The 24,703-nt window shown below is 36.6% G+C and overlaps 1 protein-coding gene across 22 annotated transcripts in view; it reads right to left on the bottom strand.

The window, feature by feature from the left end:
* Positions 1–24,703, bottom strand: part of CCDC171 (coiled-coil domain containing 171) — a 207,712-nt gene that overhangs the window by 75,683 nt on the left and 107,326 nt on the right. For all 22 annotated transcript variants that reach the window (XM_034410481.3, XM_034410483.3, XM_087886273.1 and 19 more), the window contains 2 exons: positions 13,088–13,233; positions 11,280–11,334 (listed from right to left, as the gene is read on the bottom strand). In XM_034410481.3, coding sequence (XP_034266372.2) covers positions 11,280–11,334; positions 13,088–13,233 — 201 coding nt within the window. The remainder of the gene's footprint in view (positions 1–11,279; positions 11,335–13,087; positions 13,234–24,703) is intronic.

Here is a 24,703-nt window from a genome sequence, read left to right as displayed (position 1 = left end):
AGTCAAGTTTAACTGCGATATTGATGATTCTCTTTTTTCTGTGACAAAATTCACCAGGGAAACCCCTGATGTCAAAGTACCAAAGCAGATTGCTAATACTGAAGGAGGAGGGGAGGAACAGCGCAAAGGAGAAGAGGGGGTGAGGCGAGAGAGGGAGAGATAAACAATGTAGACGCTGCAGAGATACAACAGTGGCAGGGCCAAGTCCTTTCACCTCTACTTATTTCTGCTGTGGTCCTTTGCCGTTAGGTTATAACAATAAATTGGACAGTAAAAGAAGGAACATATCCTTAAAATGCAATATAAAGCTAGGTCATCAGCCAAAAGGAATGTAAATGTTCCTCAGATGTAAAACTCAGATTACATAAATCCAAATATTTATCCTAATGTTTTAATTATTTAGAATGGGCTGCATTGTGTCTTCCTTCCTTCCTTCCTTCGCTTAATTTCTTAACTAAGGGGGGGTTGCCTGATTATTTTCAATATTGTTTATTAAACTCAAATCTTACATGGACAAGGGAAAGAGAAATGCTTGTTATACATAATGCTCCCTTTCCCCCTTTTTCACTAGCTCACTCCGAGAGTCCAATTTCAAACTGCAGTTGGGGACTATGTTTTTTGAATATTGCTATTATAGCATAAACATTAATTCACAGGGACAACTAGCACTGCCATTGTTGTACAGGAGAAGGGTTTTTTTTCCTGCTTTCCTTCCTGACATGCTAGGTATCCATGTGAAATCTGAGGGACGGAGGGGGGGGGTTGTTTTTTGTTTTTTTAATAGGAAGATACATTTCCATTGTGTGAACATTCTTTCCTGCAGTCTGGAATGTTATAGTACAGCTCAGGGAAAAGTAGATATTTGAGGTTTTACAATTCCACTAATGCCCACTAATTCAGTGTACTTACAAAAGAATATCCCCTTCACACATTTTCCCACAGTGTTGATCTGAAGCATAAAAGAAAACACCTAAGTGTATGGTTAAAGTCTGGCATGCTGCATACAAACTGTAGATTTTCAAGGACTTCAAAGCTTTGGGAAGATAGGACATTATACATGTGTCCTTTCACTCTGAGGCTGAAAATAATCCCTCAAAACTAAAAGCAATTGTTTAACAAAACTGTACCAAAGAAAAAAATGGAATGAAGGGGCTCTACATATATCCCCCTAAAGCACAGGGGTTTTTTCTACACAAAGAAAAATATTTTCTTCTAAAGAAGATAAGATGTTTCCCAACTTTGATAGGGATATGCTGTGAAGGAAATTGCAGAACTTAGTCCAATCTTTCTTTAGGATTTCCAGAATAAGGGCGTGATCAATACAAAGCCAAACTGACATCTTTTTTTGTACATATTTTAAAAGTATTTCTAAAATCTGCAAATATACTGTTCAAAAAAATAAAGGGAACACAAGCAGAAAACATCCGAGATCTGAATGAATGAAATAGCCTTATTAAATACGTTGTTCTTTACATACAGTAGTTTATACACTGCTCAAACAACTAAAGGGAACACAAAACTACTGTATGTAATGAACAAAGTATTTAATAAGGCTATTTCATTCATTCAGCTCTCAGATGTCTTCTGCTTGTGTTCCCTTTATTTTTTTGAGCAGTGTATATTCTAAAACATAGAAGACCAAAGCTTCTTATGTCCTGCCCAAAGATTCTATTTTCTATTGTGAACTGAGATTGTTTAATTTCTCATGCATCCAAACAGATATGCCTGTATTTAAAAAACAGAGTTATTGGTTTATATCTGTTGTACAAAGCGCATTATCCTGAGACAGTATATAGACACCCATGGTTTGGGTGGTGGTGAAGGGAAATAGATAAAAAGTGAAAGCATCTAAACATATAAGGTGGTTGTTTACAAACCAGTTGTTAGGTGCGACACAATATATTTTTTTTAAATGAATCAGGTCACACATGTGGTAAAGAAATCTATATATAGGAGCGTAAATGTATTCAAAGGTAACACTGGATAAGAAGTCCCCAAAGTGTAAAGACTACATATGTTTATTTGCTTCTCATTTCTACATTTTGGAAACAGACGCAGTTTTCTGAGGGAACTGTGACGAGACTCTTGGTGAGAAAAGGAGGGGAATAAAGGTGTCAAAAGTTAGCTTGTAATTAAAATTTTCTATTTGATGGTGCATCTGGGAACATTTTCCAGGTGATTTATGCAAACAGATACAATAAAGGCAGATTTGTCTGCAGTAGCTATGATAGGCATGGGAATTTTGCATATGTAGCCATTGGTAAAATCCTTCTCTTCGCTGTAATTTTAAAAAATACCCCAATTTGAACAAATACTGTAAAACTATAAAATATTTTTATATGAAGCAAACAATAAGGAACTACCATTCCTCATTGCTATTATTGTGTCCAGCTGGTCTGGGACTCTTCCTCCCATCTCAAAAGACCTTCCTCAATGCAACACAGCAACAGTCCATGGAGGCCATGGTGAGTGGGCCATTTTTCCCCATAGCAAGCTACTCTAAGAATGATTAAAAGCAGGTGCCCAAATTATCTTGTTTTTCTTCACCCTCCTCTGCCATTCTTTTAAGACTGTAACCTTAAAAGTCAGAGAATCTGGATTTTATCATCCTAATAACCTTTAGCTCCTTGATGGGAACTTTCCCAGCTGAATGGTGGGACATAGATGCTAAGGAGAAAAGAGAAAGCCAAGGTTATTCTTTGAACAATGTATAAAAATGGGGTTTTCATAATGAAAGCTAAAGACAAAGGACATTCCACTGAAGGCTCTGGGGATCACAGGCTAACTTGGAAGGCATGATACTGCCATGTTTTAGAAATCACTGACGCTACACATGATACTACGGAGCAAAGCAATAAATATGCAGAGGCTGCAGTTTTAAAAATGGGCTGTTTCAATATTCTCTCACTTTTTAACTGAGTTTTAAAAACACACACAGCATACATTTCCATAAATTGAAAAGAAATGTTATTGGAGCTTTTAGAGCAAGCAAAAGCAGAAAAGGATGTAAGCATTATACATTGGACCAAAGGGTCTGGATCCCAATTAGGCTCATGTCTCAGTTGTGCACTGAAATTAATAAAACTAGATGCATAAACATCTAGAATTAGTAACATGTTTATAAGTTTAAGTCTAATTATTTAGTGTTTAACTCACCTATTGGGGGAAATTGTTTCCCTGTTTACAAACTACAACATACATAGAAGGAGCGAACAACTCTTAATTTCAGCTTTTTGAAAATGATCCAAGGACTCTGACTTGTTCTGTTTGCTCAATATAAATCAATATTTACTTATACTGATAAACATGATTCCAACACTTAGTTTAAATGTGTTGATTTTACCTATATCCATTATAATCTAGAGAACTGTTGACATTTACTGGGCACACATGTTAACCTCTAGATACTATAATGTATTAATATATTTGTTCATATTTGTGGGCTCTGGAAATGAAGTAAACTATAACCGTATGTGTTTTCCAATCTTATAAATGTACAATTAGAAGAAATAAATACTTCTTATAAATGAATGGAGGGAGGTAGAACTTTTTTAAAATAAATATGACACAGTGTTCTGAGATGCTATCTTTCCTAGCTGGAGCAAAATTGGAGTTTTCTAAACAAAACCTCTGACATTAGGCATTCACTGTACCAAAGACAGTCTCCAGTAGTTAACATATTTCAAATGCAGATTTAGTATTTGGTAGAAGGGATGCTGAAAATTAACCAGTGTGAATAAAGTATTGCTTTAATGAAAGCTCCTAAGAACCAAATTCATGTGCTCATTCAACTAAAAAAATTCATTGGGTGATTTGGTCTAATTACCATGTTTCACCTCCAGTTACTTTCATAGAGTTGTTGGGAAATAAAGGAGTTGCTGGGAAGATAAAGAAGACACTTGGAATACTGCATCCAGTTCTGGTCACCACAATATAAAATAAGATGTTGAGACTGGAAACAGCACAGAGAAGAGCAACAATGATTAGGGGGCTAGAGGCTAAAACATACAAAGAATGGTTACAGGAATTTACTATGTTTAGTCTAATGAACAGAAGGTCTAGGGGTGACATGATAGCACTATTCCAATATTTGAGGTGCTACTACAAAGACATGGGGGTCAAACTACTTTCCAAAGCACCAAAAGGCAAGACAAGAAGCAATGGTTGGAAACTAACCAAAGAGAGAAGCAACCTAGATCCAAAGAGAAATTTCTTAACAGGGAGAGCAATCAACCAATGGAATAGCTTGCCTTCAGAAGTTGTGGTTGCTCCTTCACTGGAAGTCTATGGAGATTCTCAGTCATCCAGGTCATAGTTCTCCCAAAGGTACTTTTTCAAGAGACAACTGGACTTTCTGGTTTTTCTTTGAAGACGTTTCACTTCTCATCCAAGGAGCTTCTTCAGATCTGACTTCATTCCCCGCCATCCAGTCAGAGCTAAAGAAGCTTCTTGGATGAGAAACGAAACGTCTTCAAAGAAAAAAACAGAAAGTCCAGCTGCCTCTTGAAAAAGCACCTTTGGGATGCTTCATTGGAAATTTTCAAAAAGAGACTGGACAACCATTTATCTGAAATGATATAGGATCTCCTGTTCGAGCAGGGGTTTGGGTTAGAAGATCTCCGGGGTCGCTTCCAATTCTATTATTCTATGTTCTTAAAAAGTGAGGGAAGAGTTCCATATACAGAAGCCAGATCTGTTTGGCAGGATAAAAATGTAATCATCAGTAACCTCTAAAATCAGTGTTAGTTCTCTAACTCATCAGAAAGAGCAACATGACTTATTTCACCTACAGGAGCTAAAGTAAGAGCAAAATTCCCTATACTGGGCATAGGGAAAATCTAATGATGGGAAGGAGTGGATAGCTTTCATAATGATTAAATGCTAAAAGATGTTAAATATTGTGTTCCAAATTTAAGGAAAGCTACGGCTTCTTTTCCAGAAGCACTATAGACTTTTAAACAATTGTAGCAACCATGACAATATTCCAATATGTTATTGGCCCAACAAAAATTGAAGACATACTCTTGATTTGTTTTGCCAACTAGGTAGAAGAATGGTGGATCAAGAGGGAGACAGCTTTCATTAATTGTTCAAGTCAATTTGTTCAAGTCAACTTATAAAGGTTTTCCCAAGGGTCTCAGAGGCCAAAGTCCTATGTTACCACAAAGCTCTTCCAAAATATCAATTAGTTCAAAATATACAAATGAGACAATTAATTTTGTTTGACAACAAATTGCCTCTCAGTTTATTTCTTAGCTCAGTTTGAAGTATTATTTTTACTACAGAAGCGCTTTGTTTATATTACTGCTGTTTTCTAGTAACTATAAAATTGCTTTTGTTTTCATTTTGTTTTATTGCAGTCTCTCTGAAAGACGAGATGAAAATGAATGCAATTACTTTACAAACAGATTTTAGTATTTTAGAAAAAGTGAATTTTTGCATGTTAAAACAAGTTTAACAGCTAACTATCCATAACAACCTAAATTTGTAAATCTCAATTCATTTTAAATGTTTATTTGTGTAATATACGTATCACAAGATGTTCTTCACTGATAAAAATGGGGGGAAAGTAAAAAAAATTAAATACACACCCATGCACATATACACACACATTAAACAGAGTCTATGTCTTCTTGAATTAAACAAGAGAGCTTTAAACTCACACTTAACTCTTTGTTTTCAAGGGGCCACTCATGAAAGTGCTTCAATTTGCCTGGTTTTTTATGTATGTTTTCCTTTATTAATCTCTTGCTCTGTTTCACTCCCCTTACTGCAAAACAATTTTGCCACACTTCTAATTTTGTAGGTATTTCCTATTCAGGTGAGTTAACATAGTAACTGCATCCAGAGATAATACTGTGCAAAGTCTAAAACAATTATCTTGATTCACATACAGCATCTGATGACCACAGTTCAAGTTAGGAAGGAGTTGTTCTTTAGAATAAATCAGCCACAAGTCTGTTAGGTTGTTATCATCCCTTCTTTTAATTAAATGTGCTTAGGCAAAAACATTGCCTGAAACTTCTTAGGTATTTTGCTGAACTCATCTTTGCATCAAAGAGGCACTTTTGTCACCCTTCTTAAAGCTTGCCTCCAGATAGTGACAAGTTCATCTGTAAGAGATTTGATGTACAGTAGAGAATTTATTTGGTACTTGGAGGATGTTACTCCAGGGAGATGGTGTGAACTGGATGACCTCAGGTCTCTTCCAAATTTCCTTTTCTACAGTATACAGGCTTTTACATTCTAGTCCAGTCCAATCCAGCTTTTAATAATTCAGGAATGAAGTGTTCAGTTAGATTTATTCCTAGGTCAGGAAATGTAGGATTGCAGTGAGAAACCATTATCACTGCATGATTCAGTCAACTGCATGTTTTTTAAAATAAATAAAAAGACTGTACAAGAATGACTATGCAATCCTATGCAAACCTTCTGGTCATAGGTCTAATCGCAACTGATTGAATTTACTTCTGAGTAGACACACCTATGCCTTGCACTGTCAACGTTTCAGCCAGAATAAAAATGAGACAGTTTTCTATTATTTATCAATAGAAAATTCAATATAATATAATTCTGCAAACTTTTTTCTAGCATATAAAAAAAGAGTACGGTATACTAAAGTCTGAACTCAGTTGGATGAAAGAATAATTTGATCCAGGCCCTTTTAAGCAAACACTACACACTATGCCAAAGCTATTCTGTATTTGTGGGATGTGCACAATAATTTGTCCCTGATGAACAGATTGCATTGACCTTGAGCTGGAAATGAACCCATGTCTGGAGAAAATAACTGCATTAACTAATTTCACAGTACTCCACACAAGGATGTTTCCTCACTTAAGGCAAAGTATACAATACCCATGAATTAAAAACAAAACAAAAAAAACCTTCAGATTTTTTTAAAAAATTAAACCAGACAAGCTCTGGCATTAGTTACTTAGATATGTCTCAGCTAAAACAGTTAAAACACATGGATATGACATTCTGCAATATCTTTATCTTTAGTTTGTCAAGGTTTTTAAATCCCTCTTGAGCTAGAGTGCCATTTTTAGCTTGGCTAGGTCAGGATGACACTGAACAATATGAGTGATGACACACTAGGCAGCTATCTGGACAGAGATGTCATCAGCAAGCCAGCTGTGCTAACACCTGTATGTCCTGCACAATGGATCCTTGGGAACACAGATCAAGAAAATCAGGTTACTGGGGATCTAAACAAAGAAGATGCTTAAAGTATTTGCAAAATAGCTCCCTAAACAGCAAATGGGATTATTCAAAGGAAGGGGAGAAAAGAATCTCTCAATGTAATCAGCATAAGTCTATGAAGATAAAACAAGCGATAACAAATATTTTTTTCCATTGGGACAATCTTACGAATTAACAACAAATGTTATGCTTTCAAAATGTTGGGAAATGTTTGGTGTTTTCCTGTTGGTTTCTGTACCTACTGGCCTGTTTCACTTGTGGCAGGTGGCAGGCTGGTAGGCAAAAGCCAAGAATAGGTTCAATCACCTAAGAACAGCCTCCAAAATCTGTCACTTTCCTGCCAAGGCTGTTTGAACACTGCATTTGTATTTCCAGCCCAAGTAAAAACAAGGTCATAACTCTAAAAAAAAGTAAGGTACAATAAGAGGAATACCTAATTACAAAGGCACTAAGCTAGTATGCTGTACCGATAAACAATGAATATAAATAAGTACATCTGTGCATAATCCCAAATAAATGAAGTTCCCTGGCCCTTTTATTTAAACATTTTAATTCACTTAAAATTTGATTGATTTGGTTGTTCTGATCTATCTGTATTCACTATGGATAATTCAAGTCCTCAACACTGCTTCAAGGTTCAACACACTGCTAAAGATACAAGTGGCACAAAATGAATACTAAAATAACACAACAGTGCCTCCATGCTGAACACCAGAAGTAGCACCAAACAACATTTCTGTTGATACAGCTACAATGGTGCTGACCTTTATGATAAAGGCATTATGATAAACAAGCCTGAATTATGTGGTGTGAGAATCAGCAGAATTCTTGGAATATTCTCTGCTAGAGAACAGGAATCCTTGGGTTTTTAAATAAACTGTTATACCTGATTCTTCAGATGAAAAAACAAACCGCCATCTTAAGAAGATGCAAGCCTTTACTAAGAAAGGCAAATGCATGTGTCACATTCTTCTCCATGTTTTGATATATGAGTGGGCAGTGCCTCCTGATTTCAGACTGTGGCAAGTAACTTTTTCAAAGTTGGACAAATAAAAATTACCTTTGGGAAAGTAGATGTAATGGAATACAAATGTTATGTGAGGATCACTGCTCATGAATCTATTTTCACTCTTTTACACACATAAGTAAGGTGGTTCCCAACAAATATAATATCCAACACATACCTTCACTTTACTTTCTATACTTCTTTTAGTGATACACTACAAGGTTTTATGTTAGGAAAAAGGTTAGGTTAGGTTAGGTTAGGTTAGGTTAGGTTAGGTTAGGTTAGGTTAGGTTAGGTTAGGTTAGGAAAAATGACATGGCCCCTGAACAAAATAGATGTTAGTTTCAGCTGATAGTCCGAATTACATCAACAGTGAGAACCGATACAGAATCTCAGTTTGCTTTATAGGCCATAAAACCATTAAGATTTGGTACAAATCACATACATACAGGTAGTCCTCAACTTAGGACCATAATTGAGCCCAAAATTTATCTTAAGTGAGAATTTGTTAAGTGAGTTTTGCCCCCATTTTACGACATTTCTTGCAACAGTTGATAAGTGAATCAGTGAACTTGATAAGTTAATAACCTGGTTGTTAAGTGAATCTGGCTTCCCCATTGACTTTGCTTGTTAGAAAGTTGCAAAAAGTGATCACATGATCCCGGGACACTGCAATGGTCATAAGTATGAACCAGTTGCCAGGTGTCTGAATTTTGATCACATGATCCTGGGGATGCTGCAAAGGCTGTAAACTGTGAAAAACGGTCATAAGTCACTTTTTTCAGTGTCGTTGTAACTTTGAACAGTCACTAAATAAACTGTTCTAAGTCGAGGACTACCTGTACTAGTTAAATTTAAAAGACTATTGCTGTTCTTCCATCCAGCCAGTTACTTGTTGAATACTAATCAACTTTTGTAAGATGATACACATTTACTTTTGAGTAGGTCTATTGGTTTCGAAGAAATTTCCTTCCAAATTAGTCACACCTTTAACTACCACGAAGAACAAGTGTCTGAAATTCATACTATGTTCTGAAGGACAAACCTTTGGAACACCTTTCTTCAGGAGAGAATTGAAATTTGCTTGCTGTCCCTATATTTGAAAAGGAAATTGCTTGGATAGAATGAAAAAGATATGAGACTTTATAAATGAACAGTCTTCTTGAGAAGAGGAGTCTGTTGATTCCTTTATGTTAGGTCGATTTAGGCTTTGTTTTTAGACAGTGTGGTAGAAGTTTCAATGACACTCTATTGTCTATATGTGTTTATTACATGTATTTATTATTATAGAAAGACTGTGAGTTCAAGTCCTGCCTTAGCCCTGAAAGCCAGCTGGGTGACCTTGGGCCAGTCACTCACTCTCTCAGTACAACTCACCAAAATCCAGAAACAAATATAAAACATACATAAATTCTTAATTGCAAGACTAAGGAATTATTCTCTCAATAAAGAGACAGACACAGACAGACAGGATGCATCAGCAATAAACTAAGCTGTAGAGAAGAAACTGTATGGAGGGCTTTAAACAATATAACTCAACCTATTAACTCCAGACTATTAGAACTTCAGCTCCCAGAATCCATAGCCAGCATGATTATTTAGTTCGGTACTAGGAATTCAGAGAGTGGTAAACTGAAGGCTAGATTAGAACCAGGGAAAGAAGGAAAGGTCACCAAATCCGAAGAGAATGAGAAACTCATCCTCAACTGAATAGTTTGGCAAAACAGATTAATGTTCATTTCATTCAAAAATATAAATGTGTTAAATAAGCATTGTAAGGCTCTGCTAAGCTGGCTAAGACATTTTAAACAGTTATTTGAGCTCCCCAAATTCTATCACAGCTCATCTTAAAGAGGGCAAATGATTAAAGAATTGGTCTGAGATTATTTCTGAGGTATGCCTTCTTAATGTTCTCTTGGCTTTTCATTTACATGTGATACAGAATTTATCACATGTAAATATTACAATAAATAAAGGAGCATGTGCCAATGCACTCGTGCACAGGGACATGGTAGATTGGCTACTCTGGCTCCCTCAAGGTATGGCCCCCTAAGCTCTTCCACTACAATCTGTGTGAGGTGGGAGGGACTGGCATTGCATCATATCCCTTTGTGTGTACATGTGAGCATAGGCGTAAACCCGTGCTCCTGTACTGGAAAGAACCACAAATTCTTTTCTGAACACTAAAGACTGAGAGCAATTTGCTCATTTCCACCGGTGATATGATGAAACTGACAGCAACATTAGTGATCCAAAACCCAGAGATACCTTACTATTGTCACTCTCCACATTACATGCTGTATTTGATCCAATTTATTTAACTTAAAAGGATGGAGTCATTTAAAGAACATCCATTTGGAAAATATCTGTTGTATGCTTATATTTTCCGTCATTGTGTATGTGTGTGACAGTGTGTGTGAGAGAAGAAGCAGCATGGTCAAATTATCAGTGTCAGCTATTGCTGCAGATTAGATTAGTTCATTCTTTTGCTTTTGCTAACTTTACTAGGTCAGTGTTTTTCTATATAGAAATAAAAACCTATGCATGCAACATTTGTATTATATAGTTTCCTTCCATTCTGTTCCCTTCCCTTCCCTTCCTTCAATTTTGTTTTTAATATGGTTGGGAATATTTAAATGATTTACCAAAACATACAGAATCTGCGCTGTGATGGGTTTTTAAAAAAATGAAACATTAGCTATAAAGCCTGCCCCCCCCCACACACACACACACATGTTCTTGCAAGCAATCTGGCAATTCAGGCCAGAAAAGTAACTGACTAAAATATTAATGCATACTATTATTTAGGGGGTTTTTGTACAGTAAAACAGTGAGAGAGTATTCCCACAAAATTTAGAAAGAGTGTATTTTCTAAATCTTTAATTGTAAAAACAGACCTATTTGCTAGCATATAATAGTGAGAACTTTTCTGTATATATTATTATTTTACAATTATATTTCTCATTCCATTAGCATTTTCTAGCAGAAAAAGCAGTATCAAAGTACAATTGCTTGAAATACAGCTATACCAGTAGATGATGATGTGCTATCAAAAAATAATACTTACATTTTGAAAGATAGATTCCACTGATTTCATATGACTAACAATTAATTCTTTGTCTCTGTTGAATGAATAAAAAGATAATGTTCTTATTGTTGTTTTACTTTTAAAGTTTTATTTTGTTGCTTTTACTCTTATATTGTCTATTTTTTATAATGAATGTTTTTGTTAATTACCTATCACCATTTCCATTATAAATTTAATTTTTATTTGTATGATATGTCATTGAACAGGAAGCTGAAGAGCAGGTAACATGTTTATATATGACATTCATCATTACCTTTGCCCCAAGGTTTGTTGTCTTCAGGTAATTTCAGTGTCATATGCAAAAATGTTTAGCTGAGTTAACTATAAAGTAACTAGCACAAGCAATAATTTCCATTCTTTTTTTGCTGCTTTAGAGTCAACTCTATGCTTCTTGTATACGGTTGATTGATATCAGGCCTAGTTTATAAAAGGTATCAGAGATAGCACTGGAAGGGATGACTGTCTTTCTAAGTTTTGTTACTGAACTTTTGCATATGCTTCCAGAAGTTCAGAAAATGTTTCTTATGGTTGAAAAAATTCTAGAATTCTCTACAAATACAAATCAATAAGAATTTTTGAGGATAAAAAATGCTCTTGTTTTATCATCCCAATCCATGAGTTAAATACATAAGCAAAAAAACCCACCGTCAGATAGGTGAAGTGGCTGTATAACCTCAATTTTCTTGGCACCTCTGAAAGAACTAGAACAATACGGGAACAACTAGATCAGTGTTTCTCAACCTTGGTAGCTTGAAAATGGGTGGACTTCAACTTCAACTCCCAGAATCCCCCAGCCAGCAAGCTGGGAGTTGAAGTCCACCCATCTTTAAGCTACCAAGGTTGAGAAACACTGAGCTAGATCAAAACAATCCATTTTGTCCAGATGAAGAAACTTTTCTAACTTCAAATATTTTTCACTCATAGGCTATTTGGCGGAACACAAATTTGAAAGTCTCTGGAAACCTTGTAGCATCTTCTGGGTGCTAGTATGTGAGTACATCTATATAACCCCTAGTTTTCTACATGGTCTATGATTCAAAATTATGGGCTAACATAATTTTGATTATGTTTATCTCATGCAGTTTTTATCTCCACTAATCTTTAGCGGTACGTCTTCTGACCAGTTTAAATCTGAAGAAAAACTTGCCACAAGGAACATATCTAAAAGGCTATTTTGTTTGTGTCATTGTAGCTGAAAAGTTGCTGGTTTTGTCATGCATGAAAGCTATGCTAAGTGTACCTTCTGGTATGCGCTGTTTTGATTACCTTAGAAGAATGTTGGGCTACTTGCTTTTGCTCTGCATTTATTACTTGCCAATTCTGAGCTTTTAGTCAAGAGATACACGAATGACTGTATTTGTGTGCTGTTACAACCTCAGGGCCAGTGTGTACTTCTAGGTACATGAGTATTTTGATACATGTGCTGTACTGCTCAACTATCATATATACCATCATATACTAATGTCTCTTCCCATCAAAACCACTTTGACTTTTGGTCAGATGGTTCACTCAACCCAGGTAGACCTTAGGGGTAAAACTCAAGACACGTTCATGCTTCTGTTGATCACACCCCATCCGAGGACATTGAAATGATTGAAAAGGGCCATTAATATGTTGAACTAAGTTCTTTCTCTTCAAGAGGATCTTTTACTACCATTTCAAAGACAGGCAGCTGTACTTTTTGTTTTCCAGCGCTGCATTATCCAGGACTAAAAATCCTTTGCATGAAAGTAAGAATTGATCTTTTGTCTGTTTCAAGTGATCTCCCCAAGGCCCCCCGTGCTCACTTGGCTGCCATGCGGAGGGCACTCTCTGCATCATGGATGCTCTCTTCCAGCCGACGCTTGTCCTGCTCCAGCTGGGTAAGATGTCTATTGAGCTGACGCAAAGATTGATCTTTTCTTCTCAGCTCCATCTTTGCCTCGGAGAGACTCTGAGAGCAGACAGAAAACAGAGTTACTTGTCAGCTCTGATAATTAACTTCAATTTATGCCATAGGCTATTAAACAAAGAGGAATACAGACTGACTGTGAAATAGATTGGGGCTATTTTCAAAGAAAAAAAATAGCAATGGATTCCTCTTAAACATCCAGAACATTGCAGATTTAACTGCTTTATATTAATAATAAAAACAAGAACTGTCCCGATCTGTACACGAACACGTATATGATAAAACAGCTCCATAAATATATATGTATTATCTTAGGGTTCAATAATGTGAATTAAAAGAAGAATTATGCTGGATTGCACCAAAGGCCTGAGTAGTCCAAGATTCTGGTCCAAGAGCAATAGCTAGATTATATGGGAAGCCTACAAAAAGTATTCTCCCATAGCAAAGAGCATCTGAATCCATAGGTGGAAAGACAAAGAAAATTGCTGCTTGGAAAAGAGGGAATAGAAGAAGTAATTGGAAAAAGAAACACCTACCTATCCTACAGCTCTTTTAACTGTTCAGTAAAGTTCCAATTATAAACATACACACATTTTTGCCATTTTTCAAAATGGATTACATAGTTTCTCTTCCTTCAAGATTGCTCCAGGATAGGCTCTAATAGTCAATGCTTCAACTAGAAAATTAGTTCAGATGGATAAAATGCAAACTGTTTCCCAAAGGAGGAACAACTAAACAACTTTGCATGCAAAATGCAAACAAGTCTTTTATATGAATTGCTGTAAGGTTATATTTTTCAAAGGCTTCTGAACTGCTGTGGTACAATTTCAATTCAAAGCTTCTTTTTATTTGGCTTTCTCAAGTGTTGTACGGTCTGACAATTGTTATAGACATTCTTCTAATGTCAGCACTATATTTGCTTCTTGGTAATATGCTTTCCTCCGTATGGCAGTTATACTTACTTGCAGGAAGAGGTAATTTCTAAAAATGCTTTTTCATAAATGAATTTTATTTTTACTACTATGATGATTAGTAAAGGTTTTCTGTGGCTGGAATAAATTCCTATATGCTTTGTGGACAAATTAAAAAGTTTCATACTGGAGCCAGGAATTGTGCTGTATATGCTACCAGCAATATGTGAAAAGCTGGCATTGTATTGAATGCCTAGGAAATCTATAGAATGTGTGACGTTTTTAGGAAAAGTATGAAATGGCTGTGTTATTATAATATGCTACATACTTTCCCTAGGCATTGTATATAATACCTAGGCATTATGCAGTTTGACAAGAACTATTTTGGCAAAGTATGAAAGGAGAGTCATGAAAAGGGTTTAGGTTAGGGTTAGGCTAGCCCTAACCCTTTATTGAAAAGACATATATGAAAATGAAGGACAAAATGCGAAATAAAGTACAGGACTTTCTTATTGGAAAAAAAAAAAAAAAAGACCTACTATTGTAGTATTGACTTACTTGGTGCAAGTAGGAAGGCTAGAATGGAATTTTAGCAGGAGTATTTTTTACTTTGCCAGTTTTCCTTTTGCCATTGCATAGAATGCCTAGGAAATGTGTGAAATATTAAGCGTGTCATACTTTGACATCCTATTTTGGGCATTTTATAGATTTCCTTGGCATTCCATAAAATCCCTAATTTCAGATACTGATGGTAATATACAAATATTTATGGTGCTTTGCAACTCCTTCTAACAATTTTTTTCTGAGAATCTGAAAAGTCAGGAAGCAAAATAAAAATAAAAATAAAAATAAAATGGAATACTAATTTCCAGAAAGACTAAGTATGCATACACTTCCAAAATTCAACAGATCAATAGAAGTTCAAAAGCCCTATACAGATTATTATACTATAGTATAATACTATAGTATAATACTTTATACTATACTATACAGATTATTATAGCAGAGGAATGATCCCATTTTGCATTTGAAAGATGAGTACTTATCTGAAAGAACATTTCGCCTCCAGATTCATGAATAAAGAACCATAATCCAAGATCTGATTCAAGATTCTTTCCTTATATGGATCATTATATAATCTCTCCAATCTCTCCAAGGCTCAAGGTTGACTCAGCCTTCCATCCTTTCTAAGGTAGGTGAAATGAGGACCCAGTTTGTGGGGGCAATAAGCTGACTTTGTATAAAATATACAAAAGAATGAAGGCTATTGCTTAACGCATTGTAAGCCGCCCTGAGTCTCCGGAGAAGGGCGGCATATAAATCAAATTAAAAAAAAAAAAAAATTACTCTGAAATACTTAAGTAGATTCCTATATACGCTTTGAAATTCAATCTAGTGTACACCATAGGATCTTCTGACATTTTAAAAACTGATTGTCTCCCCCCAACCTTCCCCGTTCATGGCATTTTCTCACAGGTACACATGGGACAGGGAATCTTCCTGCAGACTAGGAGTAATAGTATTAGTTGAGGCTGGGTACCACTGGCATGCAAATGATAACCAGCTTTCCTTCTTTCTTGTTTTAAAATTCAGATGAGACATTATGCAGGTATTGGATCAGTCTTTAGATGGGCTGAAGAAAGGACCAATATACCGAAAATGAATCCTGTTAAGATAGATGCTCTGAACTGGTACCTTGCAAATCCAGGAATTGGTTGTGTCTTTAATATGTTTACACGCATACAGATGCATAGCCTTGGTGTTTGACATTATGACAGCAGTGAAGAAAGTGACTTACAACCAAGTGCTCTAGCTTACAACCATCACAGCACTCAGGTTATCAAAATTCAGGTGCTTAGCAACTGGCATGTATTTACAACAGTTGTAGAGTCCTGGAGTCACATTATCGCCATTTGCTACCTTCCCAGGAATTCCCAACAAAGTCAATGGAGGAAGTCAAATTGACTTAATGGCCCAGTGAGTCACTTAACAACTGCAGCAAAAAAGACTGTAAATTCATGTGCAACTCACTTAATGACTGCATCATTTAGTGACAGAAGTTCCAGCCCCAACTGTGGTCATGAGTTGAGGACTATCTGTAGAGGCCACCATTATTGAAAAGCTATCTCTATGTAGGCCATGGACTCACTTATATCTCTAAAATGGCTCTCTTAAATCCCAGCAACAAGAATTGGAGTAACATACTACAATTTAAATCTGCAGTTACACCTTTCTTCCAGGAATAAACAAAGTTTAACTGCTAGGACTAACTGTGTCTAAAATCCTTTCAAAAAGGATAATTTTATCCAGGAACAAGCTCTCATATGGCCTTTTATGGAGGGAATGCAAAAAAACATTTGACACACAGCAGGAATGCATGGCACAGCTCTTAAGAATTTGGATTATTCTACACACCTCTGAGGTCCTTGTGTCATTGTCCCTCTAAAAGCAGTGAAAATAAAGTACAAACCTCAACATCTTGTCCCTGATTAGGACAAATTTATTGCCACTGCATTATAGAATTAGAAATCTTTTCATCTTGGACTTCTTTGTTTCTTTCCAAACGTAGAGGGGAAAAAACCCACCAATTTAGAATCCTTGACTTTTCAACATAGAAACCATTTTTGTGCCAATTGTGCAAACAGCATGCCTCTTAGAAAGTTGAACCACTCTTGTTTTGTAATAACCGACAGCCAATTTTTCTTCACTGCAAAATGTTTTAGGATTTCAAGTTCTGCCTTCTAGACAATGTATCTTGGACACAAAGACTGCAGCACAGACAGAAAGGAAGGAAGGAGGATGTGGATTTATTGGCCAGCTTGGCTGAGCAAAATTCACTTTTAGACAAAGCTGGAATGATGATGCTGATATAGATAGGCCTGGACTTGCATCACAGTTGGGATCAGAATGTCCATTATTAAGAAAGGCAGTTGTTAAATGAATGGTGCCAAATTTTACGACCTTTTTTTTTTTTTGCAATGGTACATGCAAAATACAATACATGAATGACTGTAGTTAAATGACTCACACAGTTGCAAAGCAAATCCAGCTTCCCGCTTTGACTCTGCTTGTCCGAAAGCCAGCTGGGAAAGTTGCAAATGGTGATCACAGGACCCTGGGTGCTGAAACCATGGTAAATATAGGTAGTCCTCCACTTACAACAGTTCATTTAGTGACTGTCCAAAGTTACAACAGCACTGAAAAAAATGACTTGTGACAAGTTTCACACTTAACAACTGTTGTAGCATCCCCATGGTCAGATGATCAAAAATTCAGATGCTTGGCAACTGGTTCATATTTATGACGGTTGTAGTGTCATGTGATCAGCTTTTGTGACCTTCTGACAAGCAAAGTCAATGGGGAAGCCAGATTCATTTAACAACCGTGTTACTAACCTAACAACTGCAATGATTCACTTAACAACTGTGGCAAGAAAAGTCGCGAAATGGGGCAAACTCACTTAACAAATGCTTCACTTAGTGGCATAAATTTTGGGCTCTATTGTGGTTGTAACTCGAGTTGTAACCTGGACATGAGAATTGTCAAGTGCCCAAATTTTCATCATGTGATTCTGGGGATGCTGTGATGAATGTTAAGTGCAAGGACCAGTTGTAAGTCATTTTTTTTCACGGCCATTATAACTTGGAGCAGTTCTAAATGAATGGTTCTAAGTCGAGGATTCCCTGTATAAATGGGACAATTAAAGGAGCAACTCTGCATCCTTGCTTAATGACTTTTAAGATAAGTATTGAAGCCGGCATCTCTTAAAGTGAAGCACCTAACCTGGATGTAAGTGTTTATGGCCAGTGTCATAATTAATCATAATTAATAACAGTTATCAATAATTGTGTCCCAATTTGGCACATAGACTCTCTTGGGATATCAAGGGGAAGGATATCAAATTGCCTCTGAGAAGATACAAATGCATCAAATATTTATTTCCACCATTGGTACTTCTGTGAGGTGTTAACTGCTTTTGAAAACAAGGCATTAACATAAGCTGTTACAAGACCACCAAGTGAAAACCTAAGGCCAAGTAAAGCAGGCATACCCAACCCACAGGCCATGGTCATAGGTGGCCATGGACAGCTAGTAATGTGGCTGCACAAGATCATAAACTTTTAACATTATTATACGATTGATACACATTAGCTATATTATATATTTTATATGCAGCCCAAGGTATTTCCTCTTCATTCAATGTGGCCCAGGGAAGCCAAAAGGTTGGACGCCCATGAACTAAAGCACACATGATATAAACAGACAGAACAATGTTCTGGCTACAGATTCTTTCCGGTCACACCTACTACTCCATAAATGCTTTCAGAAGAAAGTTTCTTCTTTATATTTAAGTCCTGATCTTCAGGGGGTTAAAAGATAAGCCATTAAAACTGTTTGACCAAAGTCTGCTGTATTTTGAAGTCATATATTTTCTGCTGCTAAATCTTCCCCCTCCTTCCCTCTACCATCCTTTTCTTCCAATTGATCTAATTAAAACCCCCGATAAACTTTATGGACTCTAATATTTCCAGCTGAATGACTGAAACCAAGAGGGTGGGCCTCCAGGCAGCAAGGAAACAATGATAAGCAGCAGGTTAGCCACTAATTTCTCAACCAGGCTAGATTGAGGGAGGGTGATGTTTTGCTATCCCAGAAAGTGTTCAGGAGAGAATAGGATAAATCAAGTTTAATAACGCCGGTCCTAATTGCTCCCCCAATGCTCAACTCTAATTACTTGGAGAAACTCTCTTGACTGTCACCTGATATTAAGTTGTTGGAAGCCGCATGTGGAACAGTGAGATAATCAATAAACATTTAGAGGGGAGAAGAATGAAGATCCCCGTTAAGCAGTGGGAACTGGCAGCACCCAAAGCCCTTCTGCTCATGAGAAAGCCTATGGGAGAATCACCGAAATTGCAAAGCAATAAATCCAAAGCGCCGGTTTTTTTGGGCCTTGAGGCAGGAGTGCTTTTGAGAGGGGGGAAAAAAAGGTTAACACGGTCACCCTAATTACAGCCCACTCTCACATGCTTCGTATCGAAGGGAAGACAAGCCAATTAGGTAGAAAAGAAGATAAGAGAAGTTTTATTTGTATACTAATTAAACCCCTGATGAAATTAAAGGAAAAACATACAGCTCTGTAATTGTGTCTGAGAAAGGTCACTTCAGGTTCACTTATCAGAAAAGCACAGCCTTGAGATATTTCACTTAATCCACCATGTAGCCGTTTATTTTGCTCCCTGGGCCTTAATATTTACAAAAAGAAGAAAATTTCAAAGCTTGATAACACATTTATCTGGAAACGGGGCCAGAGACTAGTTCAAACTGTTCAAAAGTTTGAAGCTGAATAAGGAGCAGAGTGTGACTGAAAAAACAAAACAAAAATAAAACAAAGCCCCATTCTGGATTGCTCGCTTATAACAGAGCTGAAATGGGGAGTACTCTCTTGGACAAGGCAAAAAACTTTTAAAACTCATTTTAATTATGTGAGGCCAATTATTCTACCGTTAAATACAGCTGATATTTCAACCATCAGGATTGCCATGCCTATTTGTGATAGGGTTAGTTACAAATCCTTACTTTCTCCCCAAACTCCAGTGCATGAATTTTTTTTAAAACAACATCGTTGAAAGCAAAATACAAGGAATGGTAGCAACTCAAGCACCTTGATGGCACTATGCTTACATTTATGCACCTAATTAAAAGTTAAGCAGGGTTGGGCTCGGTTTGCACTTAGAAAAAAGATCATTAGGAAATGCCAGTGCTGTGGGCCAAACTGGGAAATAATAATAATGAGAATGTCCCACACAAAGCCAATGGCAAAATCTGTACTGCTACCACGGAAACTATGTGGATTAGTCCATGAATTCTCCAGAGTGGAAACTGACTTAAAGGACTCCTTACCTTAACACTTATCACCACACGTTGATCAATAATTTTCTATACACACACACAAAAGCAGCTGGCACAAAGCAAGTATGTCTACCCTTGAGTACAGCAATGGAAAAATCCACTCAGTCACATGTCCTGCTATTCCTTTTGAAAAGTGCTATGCAGAATTGCTGTACTTTGGAGGACTTAATGATACACAAAATGAGATTGGGTCAGGTATCTAAGTTTTACTCAGACATGAACCAGGTACTTTTGAGGGCAGCTAGCAGGTACCATTAAAGGTTGGGAAATAGGGGTTTTTTTGAGGGGTTACAATTCCCATAGGTCCCAGAGAAAAAGTGTCTCTACTCCCTGAGAGACTTAATCCACATTGAAAGCCTTTTGGAAAATAATGAGGAATATACAGTAATTGACCTAACTTTGATGGAGAAAGAATGCTCTATAAGGTGGGCAAAATATGTATATGTATATGTATATGCAGATACAAACAACATATGAGAAAGATGTTAAATTATATGGTTTTTACATGGAAAAGACTGAGTTGGATAGGATACTCACAGGAACAGATGATAATTTAATAAAAAAAATTATAATTTCTTACTTAGCATTAGAATTAGAGGAGGAGCAAGTAAAAGAAATAATGATAGCTTGGGGAAGAAATATTGGATATTCAATTTGGAAAAATGGCAACAATTATGGGAAAGGAACTATAAATTAACGATGTCCACTGCATATAAGGAGAATCAATATAAAATGTTTTATAGATGGCATATACCACCTGAGAAATTAGCAAAAATATTTAAAGAAAAATCAGCCCAATGTTGAAAGTGTCATCAAACACCAGGATCATATTATCATATGTGGTGGACATGTCCGGAAGCTAAAAACTATTGGAGTAGAATTAAGACTTGGTTGGAGGAAATGATACAGAAACGTATCGAATTTAAACCAGAGCTGTTCCTATTGGGTATCCTACCTGAAAAAACTAGCAAGGAAAATGTTTATCTGATAATACATGTAATAACAGCTGCAAGGATTGTCTATGCACAAAATTGGAAAGTAGAGAAAATACCTCTGGAAGAAGAGGTAATAAAAAAAAAATTAGATTGTGCAGAAATGAATAGATTAACCCTGATGATCAAGGATACAGAAGACTCAGAATATTTTAAAATATGGAATTACTTTTATTATTGGCTGGAAAAGAGATACAAATGATTAATTATATAAGTAAGTATAAATATGTGATGAGTAGAATATTATGTTAGTGATGAATTGATACAATGGACTGGATAAGGATCAAGATAGAAGAAATAACAACTACATAGAAGAAGAACGAACTTTGGAAGATAACACCGAAATGTCGCAGGGAAGAGATAACTGATGTATTAAATGTTTGTTTGTCTAAAAAAAATAAAAAACTTTTTCAAAAAAAAAAGGTGGGCAAAATGGCAAAGAAGGCCTGACCTCAGGCCCATCGAATAGTTCCCTGACAGACAGGACCTGCAGCATGCTTCTCTTGCTGGCATTTCTCTAAATGTTAAACTTCCTAGGGAGTTCCAGGAAACTTTGCATTCAGACAAATCAGCCATCAATACATAGAAATAAACCATATCTGCACACCATTCAAACAAGATAATAAAAAAGCTAAAAAGGAAACAAAAAGATATAGAACCTAGAATAATAGCATTGGAAGGGTTCTTGGAGATGTTCTAGTCCAATTCACTACTCAAGCAGGAGACCTTATACCATTTCAGACAAATGGTTGTCCAGTCTCTTTTTGAAAGCCTCCAATGATGGAGCCCTCACAACTTCTGAAGACAAGCTATTCTATTAGTTGATTGCTCTCACTGTTAGGAATTTTCTCCTTAGTTTTAAGTTGTTTCTCTCTTTGGTTAGTTCCCATCCATTGTTTCTTCTCTTGTCTTTTGGTGCTTTGGAAAATAGCTTGACCCCTCGTCTTTGTAGGAGCCCCTCAAATATTGGAACATTGAACATATCCTCTCCAGCAGCTCATACCCAAATAACACCAGGAAAACAACCAAAAATAATTTTCTAATTATGGAGCGACCAAGGAAAAAAGCCCATAGCCCCACTAAAACTGGCAGGGCAAGCTGCCAGGAAGCAAATCCCATTTTCACTCATAGTGATGGTGTTGAATAATGAAATCTCTGCAAGCAAAAAGCCAAGCTCAGAGAGCAACACCACTATTTGAACAGCCATTATGATTTCATAGGAGTATTTAAAACACTTCTTTATAAACACAAGCTTCACACATAAGGAAAGGAGGGGAAAAGGTGCTTAAGATTAATAAAGACATTTACAAAAATTAACACAGTTTAAAAGAACAACAAGATCTGTTAAGCATAAAGGACTTGAGTATCAGAAGCCAAAGAAAAGTCCTGGGTATTGATATTAAAGCTACTAGAAAAAAATAGAGTTTAAACCATTAAAAAAAACCTTCTATGCAATTTTATAAGTCTATTGATTCCCCCTATGCCTCTCAAGCTAATATAGCTGCTTTGTACAAATTCAGCACACTAACAAAAATCTCTCAGGAAACTGGATTTAACAAGAAATCCTTCAGAAGGAAATTTTTATTCCTTCTGAATAAAAATTTAAAGATCCATAAACATCTTCAGATATCTCAGATAAATTATATGGTAGTACACTTTGGCGCTTTATTTGTTAAACCGTTTTATCCCATCCACTGGCTCCTGAAATATCTATATCAACAGACCTTTTTCCTTTCACTCTATATTTCAAGGTCATGGACAGAAGTGTTTATTAGTATAATTACCAAAATGAAGCAATTCCATTAAGCCTTCAATGACAGATTTTTTTAAAAAAATTGTTATGGAAAAGAAAAAAAGTGTAGAAGATACTTTTATTCATTCTTTTTCATTCATTTATTGGATTTGCATACTGTCCTACTCCCGAAGGACTCAGGGCGGTGAACAGCCACAGAATAAAACACATAAATACAAAATTTAAAAACAGAATAAAACCGAATTAAACAATTTGGCCAAGACAAAATTTAAAACACCCAATAATTTTAAAAACAAATTAAAATTTACATTTTAAAAGGGGAAAGATTTAGGCCAGGCCGACTTGATGGAATAAAAAAGTCTTGAGAGCGCAACGGAAGGTGCGCAGATCCGGGATCCTCCGTATCTCGGGGGGAGCTCATTCCAGATAGTAGGTGCCCCCACAGAGAAGGCTCTCTTCCTGGGGGCCGCCAGTCGACAATGTTTGGCCGACGGCACCCAGAGGAGCCCCTCTCTATGAGAGCGTACCAGCTGGTGGGAGGCTATTGGTGGTAGCAGGCGGTCCCGTAAATAACCAGGTTCTAAGCCATTTTAAATTAAGAAAAGCATGGAAGGCCCTCAAAGTGCATTTTCATTTGTTAGGGAATATTCATACACCAGTGTATGCGCTTTCTTTTAATATCCTATGATAGATTGTATTCGAAATCTTCATCCCAAACAATGCAAAACTTAGGTAAAGGTTTCCCCTGTCCAGTCATGTCCAACTCTAGGGGGTGATGCTCATCTCAGTTTCTTAGCTGAGGGAGCCAGCGTTGTCCTAAGACACTTCCATGGGCATGTAACCAGCGTGACTATATGTCAAGGCACATGGAGCACTGTTACCTTCCCACTGAAGTGGTACCTATTTATCTACTTACAGTTGCATGCTTTTGAACTGCTAGGTTTGAAGAGCTGGGGCAAGAACAGAAACTCACCCCATCGTGCAGTGCTCAGGTCTAGAATCTGGGCTGTCAGCTTTCCAGTTGACAAGCTCAGCATCTTTAACCACTGAGCCATCGTTCAGCAATCTTATCTCATCTCAAACTTAGGATACTGCAACATACAATGCACAACTTCATCAAGCTCAGTTCTCTAATGAAAGTTCTCCAGGAATTCCACCATGGTCTTCTGAACATGACATAGCCACAGGGAGAAAGCAAACCTCTGGAGAGTCAACACAGAGGAAACTTCAGAGAATGTATCTTTCTCCCGTCTCTTCCATATGTTTTGGGAGATAGAGAGATGATTACACATACATTTAACTATCTACGATATCATCAAGAGAGTTGAAGAATTGAAATGGAAATGGGCTGGTCACATAGCAAGAAGAACTGAAGGCAGGTGGACCAAGGCAGTCATAGAATGAATCCCACTTGATAAAAAGCATCCACGAAAGAGACCTAGAACAAGATGGATCAATGACACCATAAAATATTGCAGGCCCAATTGGCAAAAGAAAGCTCAGGATCATATAGGTTGGAAACATGCGGAAGAAGCCTTCATCTTGCAGTGGATAGATAATGGCTAAAATGATGATGATGATGATGATGATGATGATGATGATGATGATGATATCTACCAAAGACACTGTCATACTACACGAGAATTGTTGTTTTTTATGCAGAACAAATTGAATAGGAATCTGTGTTACTCACAAAAGGGCAGGTAGAAATTTCTGTTTAATACCATTTTTTATCAATTATTTAGGTGCAGAGCATACCCATTCTGCAAAACTTTTAAACAACTAAATCCTTTAACTAATTAATGAATTATGAAATTTAGTCTCCAAACAATTCAGAAGGGATCTCTCATCCTCTCTCTGGCTTGCTTTAACATGATACATTTGATTAACAGTCTACTATTAACTTGTTCACTAATGAATAATCAGTTACATTATGTTCTTTA

The sequence above is a fragment of the Pantherophis guttatus genome, chromosome 2, assembly GCF_059756535.1.
Source record: "Pantherophis guttatus breed Tessera chromosome 2, ASM5975653v1, whole genome shotgun sequence".
Taxonomy (NCBI): domain Eukaryota; kingdom Metazoa; phylum Chordata; class Lepidosauria; order Squamata; family Colubridae; genus Pantherophis; species Pantherophis guttatus.
The sequence above is the reverse complement of the archived record's forward strand: the minus strand, read 5'-3'. Positions and strand labels throughout refer to the sequence as shown.